We start from the raw sequence: 27,606 nt of genomic DNA on the forward strand, positions 1-27,606 counted from the left end.
CCCCCGGGCGGCCGAGGCGGGGGAACGCCGGGGCTCGGGGGCGGCCGTTTCCCGCCGGGCCGGTTTGGCGGTTGCCAGGCGCCGAGTTCCGGCGTTCGCCGGGAGCCGCCGGGAGCCGAGAGCGGGGGATGCGGCCGGGCGGCGGCGGCTGCGGCACGGGCGGCGCCGGGACATGGAGCGGCGCTGAGGCGGCTCCGGGCGGCGGAGGGGGCGGGCAGAGCGGCGCGGCGCTGCCCGGCGGCCGCTGAGCTCCGCCGCTCGGTCGCTCGGCCGCGCGGAGGCAGCCCGGGCGGAGCCGCCCTGGGGTCCCGAGGGCGGAGGCCGGCGGGGGACCCCGGGCGGGAGACAATGAAGCTCCTGAAGCCGACCTGGGTCAACCACAATGGTGAGGACGGCAGGTGCCGCGGGCCGGGCGGGGCCGGGCGGGCGGGGGTGCCGGGGAGCGCCGGGCCCCGCGGGCGGCGCCGAGGCGCGGCGAGATGGGAGCGGGGTCCGTCCGGGCCGGGGAAGATGGCCGCGGGGATCGCCGGCGGCCGCGGGGCGCTCCGAGCAGCTGGGACCGAGCGGCTGCGCCTCCCCGCGCCGAGCAGCCCAGCGTAACGCGGCTGCGGGACTTAAAACCGGTTTCCGGAGCGGTGTCTGCGTCCAGAGCGCCGCGTCGGGACGGAGCGCCGCGCGGAGAGCTCTGCTCTGGCCGCGTTGCCCTCCCGGCCGCGCTCAGCTCCCGCTCCCGGCGCCGGGTGAGACCGGCTGAGCGGCCGTGCCCGCGGCTCGGCCTCGGGTCGTCCTGCGGCGCCGGGAATGGCCGCCCGAGCCTGGAGCTGTAGCTCCCGTATGGCTGTGCTGCGCTGCTCTCCGCGGGGCGGCCGTGCGATGTGTGGTCGTGGCGATCGGAAAGAAAGTGGAAGCGCTTCGCTGAGGTGTTTGTTACTTCTCTGCTCGATTGATCTGAACCGATGCAGCGTTTGTACCTCGCTCTCTGGCCGCTCGTGTGTGGGCTCTCCGGCGCTGGATGGCTGCCGGGAGCCCACCTGTCAGCAGCGAACTTCTGGCCTGCACCTCTACAGGTCGCAGAGAGCAATGGCCCCGTGGCTGTTCTCTGTGTTTCTTTAATGGGTGCACTGCTTCGCCATGGCGTGTGTTTGGGAACTGTTGTAACTTTTGGCATTAACTTGTGAACTCTAGAAAAGCATCCTCTGCCGAGCAAGGCTGTATCTCACGGGTGATGCAGTACAAGGCTTTGGTAGCCCCACGTTGTCTCCATTTTTGCCGCTGTCCTGCTGGGGTGAGTTTGTGCAAGTCAGTTTGTTCTGCAGGTGGTGAAACTCTGCTGGACGTTTACCACTGCTTTCATCTGCGAGGCGCTTTAAGGTCTGTGGCACACAGAGCTGTCTGACATTCTCACTCCCTCCTTCTTGGGGCAGGGAATGCAGGATCAATCAGGTGAGATCAGGCAGGTGATTCTGATGTACCAGGGTTCCAGATCCCGCAGGCATTGCTGCACATTAGCCATTTCCATCAGTTTTAACAGGCTGCACGTTACTCTGGTACCTCCCTAGAGGTGGGGATGGTTCCTGCTGTGGTCTCACTGTCCATAACTCTTGCTCCTTTTGTTTTCACTGCTGCCAGAAGAGCTTGCTGTTGTTGGTGCATGAGCAAGAGTCAGGATCTCAGGATGGCTCCTCTGTGCGCTGGTTCCTTGCTGTCGTTCCTCCCTTCCCCTTTACCTGCTCAGTTTTAGGACTTGTGCTTTACTGAACGGGCTGGAAGCGGCTGAAGGATGCTGGCAGGCATGCATGGCAGCTCTGTGAGATGACAGCCATGGGAGTCGGGGTTGCAGCAAGTACATTCAGTGCACCTGGGCTTCTCAGCCCAGACTGTGTGTGCTCCCTGTAAGAGCACTTTGCACGTTTTGGCTCTACAGGTTTTTGTCTTGGCGTTCTTAATCTTGCCTTGCCAGAGTGCTTGTTGGAAATACTTCTTCAAGTGGATTTTCTGTAAGCTCTTTGCACTGTTAATGCCAGTTTATTAGATATTTTATAGATATTCAGCTGGGGTTTGGTTCTCCCCCCCATTTCCTTTCAGTACCCGTATGAAGGTACACAGCGCAGTGTATGTGCACGTTATGCACACAGCTGGTTGAGAGCCCTGGTCTGTAGCAGTGGCACATGCTGAGCCCTCTTGGAAGGAAGTCCTGTGTGATTCTGAGAAACCTCTGCAACCCCTGAGGTGCTGTTGGTGTGTTACAGCTTGTAGGAATTGGAGCTCACTTTGTTGAAACGTAGGCACAGAGTTTATTATCTCTTCAAGCTGTAATGGTGGAAGGTAAATATTGAAATGGATATGTGAGTCACATAGGATGTTGTGTCTTGGATGGGCTGCGAGGAAAATAAATAGAATCTCACAAAGTGGAACTTTGCATAAAATTGTCTTTTTATTTTAGTGATTATTGTGTAGAATTAAGTAACAAACCACATGATGTCATATGGTCTGTCAGAAGGTGTTCTGGTTTCAATGGATCTGGTTTGCTGCTTCGTGCTGTGTAGTGGGGAGCTTCAATAGCTTCAACAAATTGTTTATAAATTATTAGGAGAGGGGAAAAATGTCCTAAACCCCACTGTTAAATTGCAGTGTTACTGTTTAAGCATCACGTGCATCTTATTTTGATGCTTGGTGACTGGTATGAATGAGAACTTCTCCAGTGACGGGCATGGCAAGGCACTGGATGCTTTGGGAGAGGGACCTGGTGCTGTTGGGTGTCTCAGCAGTGACCAGCAACACCATCGAATACAGACATGGAGCTGAGGAGGGTGGCAGTTGCTAATAAATAATGTCTCCTTCTTTGCAGTGCTGTTTAACTGCAGCCACCCAAGCTCTGAAGCGCTGCCTGTGCTGCTGGGGGGGCCGCGGCTCCCCTCTTATTGAGTGCTTTGTTCCTTCTGACTTACGGGTTCCTGGTTTTGTGAGTGATGCAGAGGCTGAGGACATAAAGAGGCCTTTAGGATTAGAAGGCTTCCTGTGCTCTCACGGCTAACGGCCCGGCACACATGGTAACTTCGGGTGTGAGGTTATCGGAGCAAAGGTAATCTCTTCCACTTGTAACATCTGTAGAGGGAGCTGTTCCTGTAAGTGTCAGTGGCTTACACTAGTTTAAACAATGTGCTGGTTTAATGTAAGGGAGCTTTTGCACCTTGGGAAGGGCAAAATCAATGTTTGCTTCCTGCCTGTGCTTCTCCAATACTCAGCCGTTTGTGTTCATTCGAGATGGTAGGGAAAGAAGAATGGAGTCAAGCATGAACTGAAGAAAAGCCACGGCTAAATCTCAATTTGTGCTCTGTGTGATTTAGAGGACTGGGAAGGAGTGCACGTGGAGCGCTGTCTCAATCTAGTGAAGGTCTTCGCTTGGCTGTCTGTAAAACTTTTTAGGGGAATCACGTGTCATCGTTGCAACACAAATCCAAACAAGCTAAACCTCAAAACAAGTCAACATAAAGAAAATACATGAAGCAGAACACACATCCCTCAAACAGTAAGAAGTACTGGGACAAGGATTTTGTTTACAGTTCAGCGTCAGGGAAGCCAGATGGTATAGTTGCAGCATAAACCCAGAGTTGGAGAATCTAGTTAAATTCTCCAGGATTTATCAACAAAACAACAAAGGACAGAAACCAAAACCTTGCTTCAGGTCATCAGCTAATGAGCTGCAGAAACCTGGAAGAAATTCCGTACCCAAGTGTGATTTTACCTTGTTGGTGCAACTGTTGTGGTGTTACTTTGCCTTGAGGCATTTGGCATATCCTGCAGGATTACCTCTCCTTGTTCATCTCTGGTTTGTTTATGGCACGGTAGCTTCCATCTACACTAATAGCTGTTCTTTTCTTCACACTGCTTTCGACTCTCCTACTCAGCTGTATTTCTTGTAATCACTGCTTCTAGAAGGAAAATGCCGTTTGCCAACCTGAAGGGTCGTGGATCTGTTGGCATGACTGCCTTCTGCTCACTGTGAAACAATTTAGTGTGTTTCTTGTTCTCTGATTGCAGGAAAGCCCATATTTTCAGTGGACATTCACCCAGATGGGACCAAGTTTGCAACAGGAGGACAAGGTATGCTTACACCCTGAGGAGGTTGGGCCCTGGGCACAATGACCTTGTGGCCTCACAGTGCTTCTGTCTTCCCAACCCATTTACAAACACATCACATAACTGTCTGTATCTGAGGCATCACTCAGGACGTATAGAAAAGCCTGCTATGATGCAGCAGGCAGAGCTGTGTTCCCTGATCTGTGCATCCTCTTGGATGTCAGTTGGGGCGGTGCTGCAATAGATGAGTAGTGGCCATAATGGCCAAATTTCTTTTTCATCTGAGGATGTAAAGAAGAGGACCTGAGTGTTTGAACAGCTAAATAGGGAAATCAATGTGTATAAATGGAACAGCTCGAGAAATGTGTGCAGAATTATTTGCAGTTGTCATCCAAATAACAATTTTGTTGGCTGTAATAACTGCCTTTTAGATTTTGAATGTATGTCTTAGTTAAATACAATTTTACTGTATAAATGGTTGATGCCTGTAGTCATCATTGTTACTTGAAGTTGTTATTTTGTTACACAAGTGATTATTTTTTATCACAGCTTTGTAACTTAATTTTCAGTGCAGCACTTCTGTGCTACTGTATCAGAATGGCATCCATAGTTGAATGTTTCCAGAGTTCCCACCCCAGCAGTGACTGAATCCCCCGCCCCATTCCGTGCCTGTGTTGAGTGCAGCCGTTTTGCCGTTCTCGTGCATTTAAAAGGAGGGCCTCTTGTTCATCTGCAGGTCAGGATTCTGGGAAAGTTGTGATCTGGAATATGGCTCCTGTCCTGAAAGAGGAAGACGAAAAGAATGAAAATATTCCCAAGATGCTTTGTCAGATGGACAATCACTTAGGTACGTAGATGCCCTTACTTATTTGTGCTGGCTGTTTCTTATTTGCCAGAGCAGTTCATCTGTCTGTGATTACAAGAATCGTGTTTTGTTCAGTGGTAAAGAGTCATTCAATGCAGCAGAGGGGTCTTGTGTTTTGGCTGGATGCGTTTTTAGCTATTTGATAGAAAACGTTGTTAAGATTTGGCATAGAGGAATACAAATACCGCTGGAAGTCTGTGACCTTCTCTGGCTGTGTGCATGACACGATGGGTAACACACCTGAGAAACTGGGGGCTCTGAAGGACAGGGTGAGGGATAGGTATAAAGATATGTAATATGAAGTGTATCAGTAATAGTTCCAGATTGTTCTACGCTTATTGCACGTTGAAATTGGAACAAGTATGGTCACCTGAACAAGCTATCCCTTCTCTTTCTGTCAAGATGAATGTTTTTTTCTTTGCCCTCTTACTCCCACTTAGTTTTCCCCAGGCAGTTTCCTTCGTTAGGTGAATATACATCTTTCACCTTTTAAGTTGCATCTAGTGAAGATTCTTTTAAACAATGAATAGTTTTTAAAAAATGAGTTCCTCTACTGCCACTGAAAGAAAGGTAAGTCCCAATTTGTTTATCTAAAGCAGACAGAGTGCCTTGAGTGGAAAAACCAGACTGTCGTCCATAAGGTCTTCTGGTCTTCTTTACCTCTTATCGATTCTGCCCCCAGTCTAGGAGATTCTATTCTCAGTTTTCATTTGACAAGCTTTCTTTTCTTAATTTTCAGCTTGTGTGAACTGTGTACGATGGTCAAACAATGGAGTTTACTTGGCTTCAGGAGGAGACGACAAACTGATCATGGTGTGGAAACGAGCCGCGTAAGCATGTTTCTTCCTTCTCGGTTTTGTGTTTTGTTTCAAGTAAGTGACAACATCAAGTCTATTAGTGTTTCTTCCCTCTGCAAGCATCTGGAAAGCTCACTGCTTCCTGTGGTGCGTGTGGAGCTGAAAGCTGTGATATCAATCACTGGTAGTCCTTTATCCCATCTCTGGGGCTGGAGCTGTTCTACCTGGGCAGTTGTGCTCCTGGCTGTGAGTTAAGGCAGCGTCTGCCCTTGAGGAAAACTTCCTGATGAGATCTGAAGGGTTCCTTAAATAATTAGTTTTTTATTATAGCTATTAGTTTTTGCTGTTGCTGGACAGTATAACTTGCATGGAAGCTAGTTCTTGTTTTTTTAATAACTGGAATTACTTTCTATAAACACGTTTTTGTTTCAGCTTTGTATTGCAGAAATACCTGAACGTGAAATGGAAGCGTACTGCGCAGCTAGTTTTTCCTTAGAAAGAGTGTGAATAATGTGAGGTGGCTCTGTTGGGAACTGTTTTTTTTCTATTTTAACTAGGTACATTGGACCCAGCACTGTGTTTGGTTCTAGCAGCAAACTAACTAATGTTGAGCAGTGGAGGTGTGTATCAATTCTCAGAAGCCATTCAGGGGGTAAGTTAACAGGCACAGAACAAACATAATTTGTACGCATGCTTTGGAACGAAGTGAGTGTGTGCAATATCTGCTGCTTCTTCCAGTGTATGCAATATCTGCTGCTACTTCCCTGTTCAGAGCAAGTACTCTATACATGCATTACTACTTTTATAGGCACTAAGTATTACATTTCTCTGTTTTCAACTTGTTTGGCCTCAGTCTCAGTTTGCTGTGTTCTGTCCTCACTCCCACTCCTGTGATACTGTCGTCATTTCTTGATGACGGAAAAAATGTTGCCCCACAAGTTCCTTTAAAAAGATTTTTGGATTCTCTGGTGGTGCCTTACACAGAGACTTTTTTTAAACAGATGTCATGGACGTAGCATGGTCTCCACATGATGCTTGGCTGGCATCCTGTAGTGTGGATAACACTGTTGTCATCTGGAACGCTGTCAAATTTCCAGGTGAGAAATCTGTTTCAGATGTGCAAGCATGTAATACTTTGCAGTAAGCTGCTCTGTGGGTGTTTCACTGGCAGTGCCCATGTGGCAATGGGTTGCCTGCCTTTCAAGATGGCACACCTGCAATACAGTGAGTTCCTGCTTTCAACTTTAGTTACTGATGATCACTGGATTCCGTGCTGCTGGAGATAAGTTACACTCAGATTATGCTCCTGGTTTTACAGGAAAGTCATTATTACATGTATTTTCTTTACCTTCTCTGCAATGTCATAATTGCATACCATTTCAGCTTGATATTAAAGTATTTCTACTTAGGTTTGTGTTTTTTCCTTCTTGCCTTTGTACCCACAGGACTTCCCATCCCTTCACCTTTGGGGAGCCGCTTCCTGATTTATCCCACCATAAATGTTGCTGTTTAATAACCAGCGTGCCATTACATAATGAAGGGGAAAAAGAAGGGCTAGGGACCACCTGCATCCTCTTCTGTCACTGCTGCCAAAGCTCTCCAGTCTTGCAGTTGATGGCCATGTTTGTTCTTTTGCTGCAGCGCTGGCAGCTCCACTGGTCCTGCAGCCTTCAGCAGACCTGGAGGGTCTGCAGCACTTAAGGAGCACCTGCCTGTATTGGGTGCTTCTCCTCACTTACCTTGGTGTAAGCCGAAACTCGCATTGTGTGCTGTCTGGGCACCACTATTTATTTGAGGGCTGCTGCCAAGGCTGATGTTGGAGGTTTTACACTTTCAGGCTATCTGTAGGCTGTGCAGTGCTCTCAGCCTCTCCTCTAACAGGATGATAAGCAGGAGATTGGCAGACCTCGTAGCCCATTTTCAGGCAGACTTCTGTATTTTTTCGCTCACAGGTATTAAGAAGCCAAATTTGTTGTGATAATCTTTGTGTACCAAAGAAAGGATGAATGTTTAACTAAAGTTCCAGTTAAACTGCTGCTTTAAAGAGTTGTTTTTTTCTTGTTGGAACAGAAATTCTTGCCACTTTGAAAGGACATTCTGGCTTGGTGAAAGGGCTGACCTGGGATCCTGTTGGAAAATACATTGCCTCTCAGGCTGATGATCGGAGTTTGAAAGTGTGGCGGACAATGGACTGGCAATTGGAAACTAGCATCACAAAACCCTTTGATGAGGTACTTGAGAATGTGTGACCACTCCAAGTGAATTCCTGCAGAGTGGATGAAAATTGTTAGATTAACTCTGGTTCTGCAGAAGCACTGGGCAGTGCCATCTGAGTTAGCGCTGTTAAAATGTCTGGTGGTAGATTCTAAAGGGGATGTGAAGGGAAACTTTCTCATGCAACGTGTCATTTAACTGAGACTCTTGCCACTGAACTTCTTTCATGCCAAAGCTGTGTATGGACGTGGAAGCAAGTAGATGCCTGGAAACATGGAGGTTGTTTCAGGGAAGAATTGGAAAAAGAAATTGTGTTGCTTTTGCGTTCTTCCCTATGCATCTTCTACTGGCCATTATCAGAAACTTTGACTTTGACGTTGATCAGGAGGTCAGACTTCTGGGGAGAAACTGACGCTTAGTGAGTGGGCTGTGTTGCACAGGGACATGGTGGTGTCAGTGCCAGCACTCGTAGTAACAGACTGTAAATGTCCAAATACACATAACGTGTGGCAAGCTGAAGTCTCACTGTTAGTAGCTGATGTGCTGCAGCCCTGTGACTGGCTAAAACTGTGATCGTTACTGAGTGTGCTGGACGCAAGAAGACTTGTGTTTCGTTTCCTCTAAAACTAATTCTCTGGATGCCTTTTTCCTCCTCTTGTTAGAGCTTCCTACGTCATGCTGCATAAGTGTGGCTAAAGTGCTGAGAAGTGTATGTATTGTCTTTCTTGTATGGACACAAGAGACTCTGTAACCATATTTCCTAAATCTAAAATTTAAATAGTTTGTGTGTTTAAAAAATAATGATTATATATAAAAATAGAAATATAGTTTGCCAGACACTCTCTAAGTTCTAGTAAGTTTTCTTGTTCATTTCCTCAGTGTGGAGGGACAACGCACGTCTTGCGTCTCAGCTGGTCACCTGATGGTCACTATCTTGTTTCTGCTCACGCCATGAATAATTCTGGACCTACTGCTCAGATCATCGAGAGAGATGGATGGAAAACCAACATGGATTTTGTGGGGCATCGGAAGGCAGTTACAGTAGTGGTGAGTGAATGACAACGATTTATTCCTGAAATAAAATCATAAGATGTGCTTTTTGGTAACTGTATGCGCCAGAGGGACGAGAGAGGGGGACGGATGGCAAGGTTAGTAAAGCGTGTGAAGTAAAATGTGGTGGTGTTGAATAAATTTCAACTTTAATGCTGGAAACAACCAGCCTGATCTTGTGATACGAGAGCTGGGTGCAGGTGAACGTGAAAAGAAGGGGGAAATACAGGAGCAGGTTAGCAGTGTCAAAAGCCAGCTTTGTTAGCTGCTCAGCAACTGGGGTTTCTGTTGGGTTCCTGATCACTAGTAAAACTAATCTTCTTTGGCATAGCTGGTAAGGTGTTCAGACAGTCCATTTCTGTGCTCTGACAAAGCCTGGCTAGGGACTTCATTTCCATGAGGTGTTTTTCTTTTTCACTCGTAACTGGAAAGCTTGTTTTTAAGGCAGATCTACTAAAATACGATTGCTGTAATAAAATTTGTGGCCTCTCACTTGTGCAGAAATTCAATCCAAAAATTTTCAAGAAGAAACAAAAGAATGGGAGCTCTACCAAATCAAGCTGTCCCTACTGCTGCTGTGCTGTTGGCAGTAAGGATCGATCTCTTTCTGTCTGGGTAAGTGTGTTTGCCTTCTGTGATTAACGTGGTCATTTGGATAGCTTGAGGGCTTTGCACAGAGGTCGTGTGTACAGCATCAGGTCTTTTACTTAGATTCATATTCAGATTTTTTTATTCTTGGTTATGAGAGGATTAAATGGGAGAGAAGAAGTGGATTGGTAGTAGCTTATTTCAGGAATTCAGTGTTCTGGAGCCAAGAACAACTAGAAGCCAATGACAGAGTATGTTGTGGTGGTAAAGGGAGGAACTGTTAAGGGAAATAATGTCTTACTTCAGCTAACGAACGTAATTCAGCCCTATTTCCTTCCAGTGTCTTTACTTGCTCTCCATGTGAGTCCTAAAGAAAAAGACTATACTATCACTCCATATTTAGCCCACCTGTTTTTTTTAATCATTTTTAGAGTCTAGTTTTGATAGTCTTGCTTTTTATACGTGCAAGGAGTGTTCAGCATGCACAGCACAGCTGTTTCTGAGCGTGTGTGTCTCATCTTTGTGCTCTGTCCTGGCTTCAATCCCTGGCTTCTGCCTTTGCTATGAAAATCAGTGTGAAAGTAAATGAGCTTTTAAAACATACTTTCAAGTTTTCAATTTCTAGTTTGTGTTTTACTTCAAAAATCTGAACTCAAATTGTTATTCTGTCTGAGAGAGGATGACTGTTCTCACATCTACAAATGCAAGGGGTTGTTTGGTAACTGCCAAGAGTAGAGAATAAGTTTAACTGTAAGGCTTTATAATGAGAATGTGGGCCAGAACACAGCTACTGTTTATAGATTCCAGAGTGGTATCTATTCATCAGTCATTAAATGCATAACAGTAAATCTCTTCCTCGCCTTGCTACCAGTGCTTACCCGTATCCAAGCGCCACTGTTGGTTGCTTTATTCTATATTTGTACTGTGACTTCATGCAGGGTGTCTGTCGAAGTTTCGCTCGGTATTGTAGAGATGCAGTTATAGGCAGTCATTACCCCCAAAGAGCTGTAGGAATGTTTACAACACAGGCCAAGGAGGGAAACAGAAAAGGAGCTGCTGAAGACGACACACGACCTCTGTGTACCAACGAGCATGAAGCTTCTAGATCAGTTTGTCTTCTCGTGCTTCATTCTGCTTGTTTTATGTGTTGTACTTGTGCTGTAAACATCAAGTTCATTGGCTTAACATTAAGGAGATTAGAATCTCTGATTTGAGCAGCATACTGGAGTTTTCATGTTCAGTTCTTTATTACTAAGCTGATCTGTAAGTATAGAAAAATCCTCCTTATGAATAATTGTGAGTGAATTTCCCTCTGCTATTGGCAGGCATCACTTGCTTGGGCAGATGGTCTGGGTGAAGACATGAAACCTAATCTGTCTTCGTCTTGTGCTGGCAGTTTGCAACATCCTTATCTCAATAAACCTTAGAATAGAAAGCTGTCTTAGCATGTGTGGAATTACCTTTTGAGTGGTAGAAAGCTCTATGAGTGCAGAAGAAGGACTAAGTTGGTGAAGACATTTTGTGTTTCAGAAGGGAGGGGGAGATTGAATGTCAACCTTTCTTCTGCGGAGCTTTCTGTGCTAGTAAGGAGATAGCTTTGGATCTCATCACACTGTCAAGGATGCAGCTGTCTCTTGGCCTAGTCTTGTTTGGAGAATGCTGTTAGACTATGGGGAAGTATTAATGTGGTAAAATTTGTGGTAGCATCGAACTTCTGAATTTCTGAGTGTTGTTTTTTCTATTTTAAGCTCACGTGTCTGAAGAGACCTTTAGTTGTCATACATGAGCTGTTCGACAAGTCTATCATGGATATCTCCTGGTAAGTTGATTTCTTACAGAAGCCAGAATGTTGTCAGCTTTAGGTAGGCACGTTAACTGGAAATTCATGGAAATAGTGCAGGTTGTATCTGTTGGAATAATAGATCCTGATTTTTGGTTCTGCTGCATTGTCTTTGGTGTCGTGACATTAGCTATTATCATGGGAGCACTTCAGCATGCGTGACATCAGAACTGAACAAAACCTCCTGTATTTAGGAATGTCTGCCTCACTGTTGGGACAACCAGCATCAAAGGCCAAGGTCTTAGGAAGGCAAAAGGTAACAGCCCTTCATTCATAGTGAGACCTGAAAAATGAGGAGGTAGTGAACACGACACTACTCTGCAAGTGGTATTAAAAATAAAGAAACAAAAAATCCCAGCAGCGCTGCACTTATGCAATAGGTGACTGAGAGTTTGGGCTTTGTATGTTATTTAAAAAAAAGTATTTTTCCACAGTATGCACACAGCTGATTACATAGGTTGTGTTAATTTGAGCGTCTCCTAGCTTTTGAAATTCTACCTTTGTAGCTGTGATGCTGTGTTCTTACAGAGTGAATTTTAAAGCTTACAGTTGTTGTAGGTTCCTATTTTCTGTGTGCTGTATGAATTTTGCCACGAAGGTCAGAGAAACACATGAAAAATTCAAATCCAAAACATTTTGCTTTCATAAATAAACACCAAAAAACAGAATGTTTCCTGGGAACTGCTGTTATAGGACAATAGCTTCAAATAGCTTTGTTTTCCTGTAGTGCTTTTTAATTTTCCATCTGCAAATTGCACATTTTCAGTGGCATAAAGTCATTGGGAGTAATAGCTGGTTAACGTTTTGCTGTTTAAAAGGAAGTAGTTTTGTGGGATGTATGAGGTAAACAAAACTTCATCAGGAAGCTTATTATTTTATATCCTGTTTACAAATTCTAATTTATGGCTAAAATGCCAATATTATGGCATATTCCCAGAAATGCATTCCAGTTGGTGGCCCAACTCTAAAAACAGACTGATGAAATTCAAAGGAATCTGGAACTATTACACTGTTATAGCTGCCTGGGCTCTGGCTTGGAGCTGTGGGCTTGAATCCATTGTTACAACATCTGAGTGCTATGACGATGTTACACAATAATTGCTGGGGTCTGGATGTCAGTAGGAGCTCAGCAATTTTATCTCATAATTGAGCAGAAAACTCTCCACTAAGTTATATCACTTTTCTCATTGGAAACTGTGTTGTTTAGCCCAGTCATGGTGCTGATGCTGACTCTTCTGAACGTGATGCTACCAATGTACAGCCACCTCAAAGAAAGCCATTTCAAACACCTGCAGCTGTTGTGCATGCAGTGTTTTTAAACCTTGCAGGACTAGTTTGGATAGGACCAAAGAGTTCTGCCTGCTTCCCTTTTTTCTCTGTTCCTCTATAGAAGGCCATCTTACTTTACCTTACTGCCTCTGTTAGGTCAGTGAATGTGTGTTACTGGCTTGGTAGTCGAAACTCGTTTTTTTTCTAAATGTGCAATACAGGAAGGCTGCCGTGCCATTAAGGGAACAATATATAGAGATATATATAGAGAGAGAGAGGTCTCTGTGCTCCCACCAAGAAAACCTTTTTGTCCTCCAGAAGAGCAGTGTAACACTTTCCCCTGTGTAAGAGCACACGCAGTTTGCTTAGAGAAACAAGCAGTGAACTCAAATATATGCTCTTACTTAGTGCAGCGATTTTAGGCCTGCTCAAACACACATCTTGCTTTCTTTTTATTGCTGTCACTTCACATAAAGATGATTCAGAAAAGGTGCTAAACCAACACACATAGCTTCTCTCTTACAGTCTTTTCCCTTCTCCCTCCTACCTTGTTTATTTAGACTGCAAGCTCTCTGTGGGAATAGACAATCTGTTGTAATTTGTTTCCCATGCACGATGAAGCAAAGTGGCAATTCTATTAAGAAGTGTGTCAGCTTACCTGCTGAAGTCCCTTTTCTTCACCCAGTTCTGTTAGCACACAAATTCTCTGTGCATCTTCTGAAGCAAATATACCTACGTTTTTCTCTCTTTGTGCACAGTGAGTGCTTCAGATGATATTTTTTTACCCCTGCAGAAGGCTTTCCGTGGTGCCATGGGGTGTATTGTTCTACAGCCACCTTCCCATGTTCGCTCTGATTTGCCTTCTTTCAAGGATGAGCACACAGACCTTTGCTGTCCATCGACACCTTTTCTCCTGGCTGTTCCATTTCTCAGTGTTCACTGTGATAATATACCTTAGGCTAAATGTTGTTTTTAATTCTGAAATTCGCTGTATGGCCCCATTGTATCAACAAAAAGGAAAAACCAAGGATGAATCTTCTTTTCCCTCAGGACCCTCAATGGACTCGGTATCTTGGTGTGTTCCATGGATGGATCTGTGGCGTTTTTAGACTTTTCCCAGGATGAACTTGGAGATCCACTCAGTGAGGAGGAAAAGGTACAGTAAGCAATCCCGAGAATCTGTGATCTTATGTAAGGGGTGTATTGATTCAGTTAAAGTACTGGAATGTTTATAGAAGTATGCAGCGACTGATTTTCATGTTGCAGAAAAATGTGTTGTTGTTTAAAAACAGTACAAAGAAATGAATTGATGGTGGTAGCTTCTACTCTGGAAAGAAAGCGTAGCTGGAAAACATCCGCCTGCTTACACACCATTATATGTTACAAGTAATTATTTGACCAGGGAAACCAAGAGTGGGTGCTTCAGAACACTTTAAAATTACTCTTTGACTTGCTTGTATGCAAACCTCTTTAAACTGATTTGCTGTTGGCTGTTTTTAACTCTTATTGCTATTAGCAACTAAAGCTTTGAATTCTAATTAATGTACTGATTTATTATTAGCTCACAATGTAAAGAAAGGAAAAAGAATGATTAGTTTATAAATGGTGGAGGACACGTATCGAATCTTCTATCTGTTAGATTTGTGTGGTTCCTCTGCATCATAACTAGTGATGTCACATTGGCAGCTGTAGTCACTCTTTGTGTGGTACACTTCTGACACTCGCAGAGCAACATCCATCAGTCCACGTATGGTAAAAGCCTAGCTATAATGACTGAAGCTCAATTGTCTACAACCATCATTGAGAATCCAGAGATGCTCAAGTATCAGCAGAGGCAGCAGCAGCAGCAGGCGGAGCAGAAGAACGCATCGATGAGGGAAGCATCTGGGGCTGCGGCCACAGCTCCCAAAGTGGCAAGCATGGTCAATGGGGAGAGCTTAGAGGACATTAGAAAGGTAGGTGCTCTTGGGTGGTTACTTTATAGCATCGAGTAGGAAGTCAGCAAACAGCAGATGTTTGTGATAAAAGAAGTTTCTGCAGCCTTGTTCATGTTGAATAGGTCTGGAATTGGAAATGGCTGTGCCTGAATTAAAAATGAAAAGTAATTCATGCTATGTTATTACCTGAAAGCAGTAATCAGAACTAGAATCCGTTGTATTTTGTAGCATATGAACTTAAGGAGGATTTTTGATTATTTTTTTTTAAAGAGGTTATGTTACAGAAATATTCTTGTAGATTCAACTGCTACGTGTGCAGTAGCATCCTATCTATCACAAATAATGATTACATATATTTCCCAACAGAATCTCTTAAAAAAGCAAGTTGAAACACGAACAGCAGATGGCCGGAGGAGGATCACACCTCTCTGCATAGCTCAGCTGGACACTGGGTACATTTGGAAGTAGTTTCTAAAACCACTAGAGATATAATATCTTCTTAATAGATAAGCTAACTCTCATTGTCTGCCCTTGTAGATGAGTGAACACTGCTAAAGTTCTGTGGGTTCATCTCTGCGTTAATGCTGGCTTTATCTTCATTTGTGTATGGAGAAGGGCTCTGGGAAGTCAGTGATTGGTGGTTTATTTAGGCTGTGTGTCCCTTTGTGTGTATGTGTTGTGTATACATACAGAACGTGTAATGAAAATCTCTGCGTGCAGCAGAGGGAGAAATGGGATGAGTTTTAATTAGAATGGTTTTCTTTCCATTATTTTCAAAATGTTTTGAAGAAATCTATTTGTTGTTTGTCTTTTACTTAGGGATTTTTCTACAGCATTTTTCAATAGCATCCCAATATCTGGCACACTGGCTGGCTCAATAATGTCTTCTCAAAACAACCAGCAGCTCATGTCATTAGATTCTAATGCAGCAAATTCACTTAATACTTCAAAGCCTTCTGCAGAGCCAACAGCAGCCAGTATAAAACCAACAGATGATGCAGCCAATAAGGATGGGTCAGTATTTGCAGGTTTTGTTTTTCATTTACATGGTCTTGGTTTAGTTCTTGTTTGTGATTGTGTCATCAGTCAGTCATTACACTGATCTCCTTACCCCAGAGCTTTAAGAATCCAGCACTCCTGCAGGTTTATTAGCATTAGGTTACTTAGCAGGTGATAAATCGGTAGTGAAAAATTTCACGTGCGTGGTTCTGAAGGTGAATTCAGTGCAACAAGATACAGCTGACTGTGTGCTGATGCTCTGACAAAGTGGCTTGCTAACAGAATTCTGAGTTGTTATTAGTAAATGAATTTTCCAGCAATGAAAGTAATGAAGTCTGTTTCCCTTGAGTTCTGTCCCGTGTCCCCTAGATCTCCTCTCCTCAAGCACAGTAATATTTCTTCCCTACGTCAACAACTCAGATGAGAGAGGGCACAGTGACTGGCTTTGTCAGTGCACATACACTGAGTCAACTGCGTGTCTTTCAGATTAATTGCAGAACAAGTAAACTTTACTCACTTTTTCCTCAGTGGTAATGCTGATCTTCCCTCCCCTCCTCTCCTATATATATATTTATAGCATTTGTAGGAGCATGTCATTGAAATCTCTACTACTCCATTAAATTTAGTTGAAATTGGTCATAAATTAAAGAGTGAGTGGTAGGCTGTGAGGAACGATTGACAGACAAAATTATTAAGTCTCCTTTTCTTTAGAAGTTGGGCTTCTAGCTGCTCTTTAGTGCAAGCATCAGTTATCTTAGAGCCCTTTGTTCCCCTGAATGGATTGAAAAATCTCTAAAGTAAACAGCTATTCAAATAACAGATCCCTGGAATGCTTTAGTGTGGGGAAAACACATTCCTATGTCTTAGTCATGCTTGGAAAAGGCATAATAAATTGTTTGGATTCTTCAACAACAAAATTAAAACTTGGCATGGAATGTTTCGGTGCAAGTTCTTTGATTGGCATGGACTGGAATATAATCCTATAAAGGAAAGTGTTTGATAACAGGAAGAATGGATAAAACCAGAAATTCCAGTCGTTATTTAAAACAGCAAACCTTTCCAATTAGGAATGTAAGAACTAGCTAAAAATTTAGTTCCTGAATTAAAAATACTTAAAGAATGAGCTAATTAAAGTCACTAAGTCTGATAGATCTAGATTAAACAGCAAGATTTTAGCTCAGAGATGCGCTGCAAACAGTTTTTGACACTAGACAAAGCATGGAATATACTGACGTGTGAAAGGTGAAAAAGTGTGTTATAATTCTCACATCTACCAGTGAAAAGTTTTGAATGTGATTTCTAGCCAAGATAATGAACGCTTCCAATGTGGGTTACAAATACTAAATTTCTTTCAATCCTTTTTCTCACATCCCTTTTATTGGCAGTGTAAATGCTACCTCTGTTTCAACTGCTCCTCCTGCATCATCTTCCTCTGTATTGACAACTCCATCCAAGATTGAACCTATGAAAGCATTTGATTCTAGATTTACAGAACGATCCAAAGCCACCTCAGGGACTGCTGTCATAACAAATACAAATCAGACTGTTGTGGACAGGTAAGAAATAGCCCAAAAGACAAAAAAGGACAGTAATGTAGAGTTTAAAAGCTGATTGTCTATGGTGCTAATGATGTGGAAATTCTTGGGTCTCTTTCAAAATTGGAATGAAGGAAAGAGGTGGAAATGGGTGAATTCTTTGCTACCATTATCCCTTTGTACATTTATTCTCTGGCATATGGCATGGAGCAGACTCTTCATAATACTCAGTATTAAAGCTCCCATTACAAGAGGCTGTGTGTATGTTCATGCCTTCATCTGTGGATATGTGCATCTGTGCTCCTAGGAAGACAAAAATAGCCACCCTGTGTCCATGTGCAAGAGTGAGATTTACTTTGAGATAAATGACAAGATGTCTCTGCAAAGGACCTGTTGTGCCTTGAAGGCATGTGGAGAAGACTCTGATTTTATGTTTTTTTCTGACTTTGGATCCCCATGATCTTTATAAAAAAAAAAAAAAAAGGGGGAGGGGGTTTGTAACATAATGTGTTTCTCTGATTTATTACTGACAAAGTGTGTTTTGATTAAATACCTCAACAGTTTTAGTCAGCATTAGCCATGGTTAAAAAAGAGAAGTATTAGGTTACTCTCATACTTGTTTCCAGTGTGCTGGTAAAGTTATGGATAAATGGAAGTTGTTTGGCAGAATTCAAATGCCCAAGAAGAAAGGTTTGGCTTATGCAAGGAATTCCTAAGGAGTGATTGTGGAATAAGTAACGAAATGCTGTGAGTTAATAACTGGCCATTGAGAGGAATGGGGAGAGAACAGCTGGAGGATCTTTTCTAGACTATAATGTCTAATGAGGTCCTAGGGATTTGTACCCTCTCTCCTTTACTTTTGTTGTATTCCTCAAATACGGAATGGAGCACTGCAGGCACTTAAATGGCTTGTAGACATGCAGCTTACATTAGTCAGAACTGAACTGGGGAAAGGCAGCATAATGATAAATGAAGTCCTGCTTGAGTAAGCAGAAAGTGTAACGTCCATTGGAGGCGAAGAGATGAGAAACTCTTATACTTTAAAGTGCTGGATTATTTGTATCAACCCAGGGAAGAGGGCTGATTGTAATTGTAATTTAGCACTAAAATAAAATACAGCCTTTGGAACAGGCTTATATGAAATGTGTTTACTTCCACAGACTGAAGGATCAGAATTTAATTAAAGACAATAAGCCCAAGGATATTCTGGAGAGTAGCAGTGACAGCGAAGAGAAGATTCCAGCTGCTAAACCACTCAGTGCACCCAAACGAAAGCTGGAACTTGAGGGAGAAACGGTAGAAAAGAAGAAAAAGGGAAGACCTCGAAAAGACTCCAGACTTGTACCAGTAACTTTAACTGTTCAGGTGAAATAAGTGAGATTCGTTATGACTTCCAGTGTTCGTGTAAGAAAATGTCACTTGTTCCATCGCGTCAATGCCACCACTATAGGATTCCTCAGATTTTTTAGCTCTCCCGCTTTGAACCTTGTTCTGATTTAAGATAACTAGCAGGTTCACATGATTTAGCAAACACTATCCTTTACAAGGATGAGCAGAGATGCTCATTAAATGGAACCAGTGCTAAGTACTGATAGTCTGCCAGATCACTGTATGGAATCACGAGAAACTCCGTTAGTTCTTGGAGTTCTTGGTATTCTTCATGGGGAGAGGCCCGAGCACAAGATTTTGGTGTGGATGTGACTTAAATGCTTATGACTTCCCTAGGAACTGGGAAGCAGCAAGCTACATTGCAGTTTCCATCATTTTAGGAAATATGTATCCTTCTAGTTGAAATTTTCAGAGCTTGGCTCTTCTGTGAAATATACCAGGACTTCCATTAATTAGTTCCAACTAAATTTTAACTTTAGTTTGCACTTAAGTCTCAGGAGCTGTATTAAAAATACATTTATTATAACAAATGTGACAAAGAACATTTTAGATGAGCGTTATGTGGGATCTTTAAAAAGTTTTTCAAATCCATTTATGTTGTAACATATCTTTGTTTTTAACCTTTTCTTAATGGAAAAATATAACCACTCTGCATTTTTTTCCAGTCCCCAGCTGCACTGGCTTCTGAAAAAGATGCTGCATGCATCTCTGCACCAGCATTAGCACTTAAGCTGCCAACCCCAATCCCACAGAAATCATTTACTTTGCAAGTAAGTTGTCTACAAGGAAAAGAAGCTTACTATTAAAATATGTATATACATATACATATATTTTTAACAAAAGTATTCTTAAGGTATTTAAGATCTTTTGATGAATGAGCGTCTTCACGTGTGTTCGATAAGAATGTACACTTCAGCCTTTGAGAACATAACTGTGAGAAAAAACAGCATCAAATCGATTAAGAGTGGGTACTTCTGCACTAGCTAAACTGCAGTGAGAAATGCCTCTGGTTCATCAGTCCCTCCTGGTTAATTAAAATGTATCGTAAAGATGAGTCTCCAAGCAGAGTAACAGCTGCGTTGTTATTACGCTTGTGTTGGTGGTACATGGCTGAAAAGACAGCTATTTTCTGAGACATCTCTGGAGGTGCTCCACATTCAAAGAGACAGACAAATAGTATTTATGAAACCGTTTTTCTGCATGCTTAGGCCGCAGCGGTCTGGTGCTGATCTCAAGAACTGAGGGAGAGCTGGCACGGCTGGAGGTGCCAATGCCCTGAGTTAGGTGGTGCAGACGAGCACGGCCTTTCTCTGTCCATAGCTCTCAGAATACAGAGAGGGTATTTGTGTTGTAGCCACGGCTGATTTTCAGAGGTCTGCTTCTTTCAAAGTGCAGCAGTATATTTTGAAGTGATTTTAAGCAGAATGCCATACTTCAGTACTTTCTTAACTTCGGTGTTTGAATCTAACATCATTTGTTGCTTTCTGTGAGGAGATGCTTTTCTCTTCCATGAAATATTATGTTTTTCCTTTTTCAGGTAAGTTCAGATCCATCCATGTACCTTGAAGTGGAGAATGAAATGACCACAGTGGGAGGTTCCAAGCTGAGCAGGTTGAAGTGTAATCGAGAAGGAAAGGAATGGGAGACAGTCCTCACCAGTCGAATTCTCACAGCAGCAGGAAGCTGGTAAGAGAGCCTGTTTTTGAGGAAGTGAAAGCCTGAAGGGAATAAATAGTCCTGAGGGCTAGAAAATGTTTTGGAGGTACAAAAGTACACTTGAGAAGAAGTGAATTACATGTAAAATAAATTTTTCTGTTTTACGGGGAGGTGGAGGCTCTAGAAGAATTTTTATCCACTAATTTAGAAATTTTGATTAACTGCATCACTTCTGTTAGGGATTTATGTGACGATTTTTGCTTGGCTCAGGATGTCCTATTTGTCTTCCACCTAACCTGCTCTTCTGCACTGATGCTCTTAATCTCTCATCCTGTGGAAGTTTTGGAGGGGATTTTGTCAACTACTGCTGTTTCCTGTCTTAACCATCCCCACCTCCTCCTTTCCCTCAGCCATTGCAGTCTTTGCACTGTTTCACAATAAATATTTTGTGGACAAAAATACCTATTGCTTTCAGTCTTGAGACCAATTTCACTCCAAATGTTAGTTTTGTTTACAGAATCTTGAAGCATCGTGGACTCTCAGCTGATAAGAAATATTGTATATTTACAGTTCTTTAACTTCCTTCATTAATGCTAAGTACATCATGATAATGTAGTAGTTAGCATTTGATTTTCTGATGGCACCCAGAGATTACTGATATTTGTAGTTAGTAGCAGTATCTCCTATGATGCTGCCATATGTAGTTGAAAAAAAGGTATTGCAAACACGATACCTTTTCTTGAGGTCTGAAAGAAAAAGCAGCAACATTTCTAAGTTAAATAAAAAATTCAGACCTGAAGAAGACCTTGTGTATATCCCAGAGTTTTACTGGTATTTCCAACTATGCCACTAAATGTAATAAAAGATAGCACCTCTACCTGCAAACATTCTCTTGCCTATTACAAGAGAGTTCCATCACTGTGGTTAAAATAAACAAAGGAGATTTGGAATGCACCTAAAATGGATAATCTGACCACTGCTGGCCTTTCCTTTTGGTACCTAGGATTTTGTTAAAAGCTGTAATAGTTACAACTGGAGCTAGTTCCCTGAAAGGTATGGCAACCCAAGCAGGCAGTGTGGTTTTATGCAGCTCTCGTGTATTGAAACATAAGAGTTTATTTTGGACTTTCTTTTTTAGTGAGATTGTCTGCGTAGCCTGTGAGAAACGAACGCTGTCGGTATTTTCGGCTTGTGGTCGCCGCCTTCTTCCCCCCATAATACTGAATACGCCCATTTCCACCCTGCATTGCACAGGTTCTTACATCATGACTCTCACCACTGCTGCTACGCTCTCTGTTTGGTAAGTGCCGTGTTTGCTGGCAGAGGCTGATGTGATAGGTTACTCTGTTCAATGGTGGAGCTGATGCGTTCCTGTTGAAACTGTGCCTTAAAGCCAGATCCGAACATGAGTCCCATTTTGAGTACAAGATGAAGGTATAATTGGGCAGGACTTGAATCCCCAATCTCCGTTCTAGGAGGGAACTTAATGTTCAGTTTGATACTATGAGTGAGATAGCAATAGACAGCAACTCCGTGCAGACCATGAATCTGAACAGATTCCCTAGGGTATGTATGGAATGAATAGGGTGTGAGGTGGGAGAAAGGCAGCCTTTTCTGTCTTCTGTCTTGCTTAGTCAATGAAATGCATGGGATTTAGAGTACTCAAGGCATCCTTTAGGATATGAAGGTAGAAACTACAGTACTTGTTAAATTAAATCTAATACCTCATACAACTGTAGACAAGTCAGAGCTCCTACAGGCATTGCTGGGGCCCTCAGTTTGCTTAGCTGTAATGAGGATTCCTGGTAGAAAGGGACATAAATTTTGTTCTCTGCCCTGATACAAGAGCTCTGAGTTTGCCAAAACAATTTTCTTAAAGCAATGGGACAAACAAACAAAGCTCCCCAGTAACTAGCATTGAAATTGAAATGTATGTTTGTTAAATGATTTTGGAAGTTTCTGTTGTTTGTAAACTGCAAACTTTTCCTTTTGTGCTTCTTTTTTTAGGGATGTTCACAAGCAGACAGTCATTGTTAGAGACGAGTCTTTGCAAACAATATTATCAGGTAATAAAGGAGGTCATTTGCCAACCTCTAGGCCCTGCCGTGCTATTTAGTCACATTCATGATTGTGCACACTCTGCAAGTGTATTATCTTAATGATGAAGAAAAAGGGGGGGAAAAAGGCAGTTTCTCAGAGCATACTGTCTTCTACTTTAGCTTTAATCATCTCCGTACGAACCATAACTAACTTGACAAGTATTTGTTCCAGCAGTTTGCAAGAGTCTTCATTAGAAGTTAGATGTACAAATCCTGGGACAGAAATGTTCCAGGAAAGGCAAGACTGCAGCCACCTCACTCACACAATGTTGATAGCGTGTGCAGCTTTTCAAAGATGCTGCCTTTTAGAATTTTGACTTAATGGAAGAAGAAAGATAAAGGCTTTGGGGATTACAAAAGGCATGGCAGGTTTGCTGACAATTTCACTCAGATACGGAAAATGTTTCTAATTAAGCAAATGTTGTGGATAAATGGCAACATCGAGATTGACAGTGGATTCTGCAGGCGAACAATCTTAATGCCACGGCTCTGAGCCTGGTGCTGACCATTGTTTTTTAATGTTCCTATTAATCTTTGGGAATAACAATTTGTTCACCTTTCTCTGTTGGTTGCTGAGACTACTAGTTGGCAGTGGTAGCATACTTTACTTAGCACGATGAATGCATGCAGGACTCAAAGTAATACCTGGCTTTCGTTTGATCTGTAGGAAGCGATACAACCGTGTCTCAGATCCTGCTGACTCAGCACGGCATTCCTGTGATGAGCATGTCTGATGGGAAGGCGTACTGCTTTAATCCTTCTCTCTCTACATGGTACGTTTTACGTGTGTGCCTTTTACAACGTAGCCAAGCATGTATTCTGGTTTACTGTTTCACTCCACATTTTGAAAGTTAAAGCAGTGCCCTGGGGCTTAAGTGTGCTTTACTTGTTTAGATAAGCTGAGAAATGGTGTGGAGAACTTCCCAGGCACCATGGAGCAGGGGATGGATTTCCAGGCAGAATTCTGACCCCGCTGCCTCTTTGTTTGTTTGTACTACAGCTTTGGAAACATGTAAAAGAGTGATCCCTTTAGTCATCGTACGAATTTAAACATGATAAAGCAGCGAAGGTTATTTTAAATATTTGTGCCATTTACCTCTGAGCTGTCTGGAGGTCTAAACTTAGCGCTGTTTTGAGTCACTGATTCCCTCGGCATCTCAAACTTAGTGAAAATGATATCCTTGATTAGGTGTGGAAATGTCAGCTGTAGCTGTCAGCAACCTGGGTAAGAAGGAATAGCTTAAAGTCTGAAGTGTCAAAATGTCTGTGATGACCTGTCCAGGGGGTGGGGGGACCTGGCCCTCCCTCAAACCAAACTCACTGTGTGAAAGTCGTTACTTCGTGCGTTTGCCCCAGTCTTCATTATGGGCATGCCATCGTGTGTGCTCTAAAATGCCAGACAGTGGATTTCCTTGTGCTTTTCAAAACAAATGCATTGTACTAAATGATCAGCCCTGTCAACTCTGGGGGTGGGAGGGATGTTTCCATGAGAGGACAAGTGGAATTTGCACAGACCACAGCTGTTCCGACTCAGCGTCCAACTGCGGAGCATCTCTGTGATACACTCCTGGTAATCTGTGAGCCTGCGAGTCGGGCTTTGAGGCGGAACGAAGCTGCATCAGCTGATATCACTGCTTGCTCTCTTCAAACTTGTCTCTGCTCTGTTTCTCTTTTCCAGGAATCTTGTTTCTGACAAACAGGACTCCTTGGCGCAATGCGCGGACTTCAGGAGTAGTTTACCATCCCAAGAAGCCATGTTGTGTTCTGGGCCCTTAGCTGTAATACAGGGACGAACATCGAAGTATGCCTTCTTTGCTTCATTTCACCAGCATGTTTGTCCTTTTCTTCCCGTTACTTGAGCATGTGCCTGAATCAGTGAGATGTTCCTGAGACGCTGATTGCACTGATATGTATCAGTAGCTCCTGGAGTGTTTGTATTCTTCGCACACCTGCAGTCTGTACTGCAGTGCTGCTCTGAGGTTATTTGGGGGGCAGGAAAGCATACTCCAAAATTAACATTTTTGTTTGAGTCTCCTCTTTATTGAATGGGTGAAGTATTTGATGATTCTGTGCATGTAATATCTTAATTAGCAATTAGTGACGCCTGTAATTATAGCAGTGGAGGGTAAGGCAGTTTGCAGTGAAGCTCTGCCTTTGTCACTCTGGGCTGGAACCCTGAAAGCACTAGGTGCCTCTGGAAGTGAAGTGCAGAACTGTGTTACAAGAAGAATTTTGTCTTAAAATAGCATCTGATATTATGGTGCCATGTTAAATTTTCTTTGGTTTGTAGTTCAGGAAGGCAAGCTGCCAGATTGTTCTCCATGCCTCACTTAGTGCAGCAAGAAACAACGCTTGCATACCTGGAGAATCAGATAGCAGCAGCGCTTACGTTACAATCCAGTCACGAATATCGCCACTGGCTCCTTATCTATGCACGGTACCTGGTTAATGAAGGTGAGACCCAGCGTGCTACGCTGCCCCTGCAACTCTGTGTGTATGTGTGATTGCACTTCATCTTCACTTGCTCAGCACTTGGTGCCTGGACTCGCTGCTCACGGACGGCCCAACCAGATGAAGCATTTGTTTCCTGTAGTGCTTCACTACTCAGGAATCCTCGCATGCTGTGAACAGACTGTGGTCTGGGGAAACAGTGCCATCTGTGTGGCCTTGAGCATGGGCAAAAATGTGAGCAGCGAGGTGATGAGGGTGCATCATGTGCATTACATGGCCGCAGCTACAGGCGCTTCAGAAGTAGCGGCAGCACCGTGCAAAATGTGAGATACGTGCTGAGGAGCAGAACTGCTGCCTTTGATACGTACACCAGAGCACACCCAACTGTGGAGAGTTTGATTCTGTTACTTGCTCTTTATACCTCACTTCGCATTTGAACACTCCATCAGCACTAAATTCTGTGAGGAAAGTAATCCGCAGAGACGGTTGCTTGAATCCATTTCATATTTGAATATACCCTTTATGCTGCTATACTAAGCAAGGCTGACCAGTTGGCTGTGGTTTTGGGGATTCTCTGCATCTCTGCTTGTTTGTGTTCCAAATTCAGTAGTTCCCGTTGTATTTGTTCAGCCCCACTCCTGATCACATGCAGTCATTTTGCACAGAGGGGAATGAAGTGGTGTTAGGCCACCCATGCTGTGTTGGCAAAAATAAAAACAAGCACTGATTCTTGGCCCCTGCTTCATTTAATAAGAGCCCGGTGAGTTGCATTTGATTCTCTCTGTCCATCTAGAGTCAGGACACATGTTAAAAACAGTTACACGTGAGAAAGTCCTCACTAATTGAAAAGAAACATCTACGTTTTCAGAAATCCTGCATGTTGGCCTTACCTTATTCTAGATATTTGCAACTCTTTTTCTTGAAAATGTTGTCAGTTAAATTATATAGTGAAATTTTTATGATCTTATTCTGATAATATTCAGGGTTTGAATATCGTTTGCGAGAATTATGCAAGGATTTGCTGGGTCCAGTCCATTACTCAGCTGGAAGTCAATGGGAATCAACAGTAATGGTGAGTCTTGAGGGAGAGTTTCCCATGGAAATTACAGGATGTGGGTACACAATGTATCTTAAAATGTGGTTGAACTTAATATAATCATAGATTAAAATGTTTTTTTGCTAATCCTGGAACCCTTTACACTCTATAGTCCTATCCCACAAGAAGGCTTCTTCCCATAGCACTTATATGTATTTCAGGCAAACCAGCAGATGAATGCTCAGCTCCCCAGTCCCTGCACTAGTCTTAAACACTGATCAGACAGAGTAGAGCTGCAAGTGCAGGCCTCCGCATTCTTCAGAGAGCAGCTCTGAGACAGCGGTGTGCCGATGAAACGCCTTCCCTTCTCAGAGGCTGCAGCGGCTCCATGAGCACACAAATGTGAAGTCAGCTTCTATTTTAGTCAGGCAAGCAGAGTAAGAACTTAAAATGCATAGCTCTTCCCAGTCAGGAAAAGAAATGCATGAATCTGAAGCAATCCTATGGATTACATTCCTAATATAAAGAAACGCATTCTAAGGAAGCTTTTGTGTTGTGTAGCTTGTTTTTTTGTTTGTTTGTTTTCAGGGTTTACGAAAGAGAGAACTATTGAAAGAACTTCTTCCTGTTATTGGACAGAACCTCCGCTTCCAGAGGCTTTTCACAGAATATCAAGAGCAGCTAGACATCTTGAGAGACAAGTAGCATTTCCCCAGCTTTTCCCTGAGGGGCCTGGTCCGAGAGAAACTGCTGAACAGCATAACGCGGGGACGGGAGAGGAGAGGAAAGGAGAAGAGAGGAGAGGAGAGGGAGCCCGGTTGGTGTGGGAATGCGGAGGTGGCGGTGCTGTGAGGTGCCGGCGCTGCGGGTGACCTGCGTTAGTTTTCAAAGCTCACGAGCGGATCTGTGGAAAGGAGCGGACGAGCGTCCACAGTTTCCCAAGTGAAACGTGACCATCAAAGCTGTGGCCTCTGTTTCTGCGGAAGGGTGTGCGTATGTACTTCGGGGGGGTCCTTTTGGATCTGATCGCATTTTAATATGGAAATTAGCTGAGAACTGTTTATGGGGTTTCTTGGATGTCCTGTGAAAAGCACAGTACTTCAGAGTACACTGAACAGCGTATTTAACCCTGTGTAGGGTTTTTTTGCCTAAGGATTTATTGAGGCTCAACACTATATTGAATTAGATGAATGAGCCGCATAAAAAGAAATTTCGTAAATATTACGGTATTACGCAGCCGATAGATTTTCCTGTGAATATAGTAATAATAATAAGAGGCTGTTCTAACACACGGACTATTTTTGTACTAGAATTTGCTAACTTGTGATATGGAATTTTATTTGGCCAATAATCAGGCTGTCTCTACAAAGTCATCTGGTAGGAAATCTAACTCTAATTACAAAAGCTACGTTTCAAAATAATTCAACCAAATTAATTCGTCCTCATCTGGTTTTTAATTTTTCAATATTTGTAAACGGCATCGGGGGGGGGGGGGGGGGGGGGACGGGACGGCTCTTTTTGTAAGTACAAAAATAAATGAAGACTGCATTGGTTTAAAAAACAACAAAGCGGCCTTGAATTGTCGTGACGAGGGGCGCGGGCACCTCTAGCGCCGCCGCCGCGTGCTAAATCGCGCTATCGCGTCCGGAGCCGAGCGTCAGGGCGCTCTCCTTTCCAGGTGTTTTGGGAGCGGGGGCCGCGGGAAGGGATCGGCGCCGCGGCTCGGCTGAGCTTCGCCCAGCCGCGCTCCTTCCGTGCGCTTCCATCCCCGCGGCACGGCGCTGCGCGGTGCCCGCACTTC

The 27,606-nt window shown here is 43.5% G+C and overlaps 1 protein-coding gene across 1 annotated transcript; it reads left to right on the forward strand.

Moving 5' to 3' along the window:
• The first annotated feature begins 282 nt into the window (after positions 1-282).
• On the forward strand, positions 283-27,236 carry LOC122176876 (protein HIRA). Its single transcript, XM_042865837.1, has 25 exons — positions 283-385; positions 4,042-4,104; positions 4,817-4,927; positions 5,685-5,775; positions 6,300-6,394; positions 6,744-6,839; positions 7,813-7,973; positions 8,836-9,003; positions 9,508-9,621; positions 11,343-11,413; positions 13,754-13,859; positions 14,431-14,658; positions 15,007-15,092; positions 15,460-15,654; positions 17,025-17,195; positions 18,335-18,539; positions 19,229-19,333; positions 20,101-20,249; positions 21,358-21,519; positions 22,227-22,285; positions 22,986-23,091; positions 23,997-24,119; positions 24,609-24,772; positions 25,753-25,841; positions 26,394-27,236. The coding sequence occupies exons 1-25, from the start codon at positions 349-351 to the stop codon at positions 26,508-26,510; spliced, it is 3,072 nt and encodes a 1,023-aa protein (XP_042721771.1). The 5' UTR covers positions 283-348; the 3' UTR covers positions 26,511-27,236.
• Positions 27,237-27,606: the final 370 nt, after the last annotated feature.

This window comes from Lagopus leucura, unplaced genomic scaffold (genome assembly GCF_019238085.1).
Source record: "Lagopus leucura isolate 7727_CA_CO unplaced genomic scaffold, USGS_WTPT01 Super-Scaffold_806, whole genome shotgun sequence".
NCBI classification, from domain to species: domain Eukaryota; kingdom Metazoa; phylum Chordata; class Aves; order Galliformes; family Phasianidae; genus Lagopus; species Lagopus leucura.

Bases quoted from the DNA above. Each gene is read 5' to 3' on its own strand.
- LOC122176876 (XM_042865837.1), top strand. From the start codon at position 349: ATGAAGCTCCTGAAGCCGACCTGGGTCAACCACAATG. The intron at 15,093-15,459 runs GTACATTTGGAA...TCTTTTACTTAG, and splicing joins ATAGCTCAGCTGGACACTGG to GGATTTTTCTACAGCATTTT. The intron at 18,540-19,228 runs GTGAAATAAGTG...ATTTTTTTCCAG, and splicing joins CAGTAACTTTAACTGTTCAG to TCCCCAGCTGCACTGGCTTC.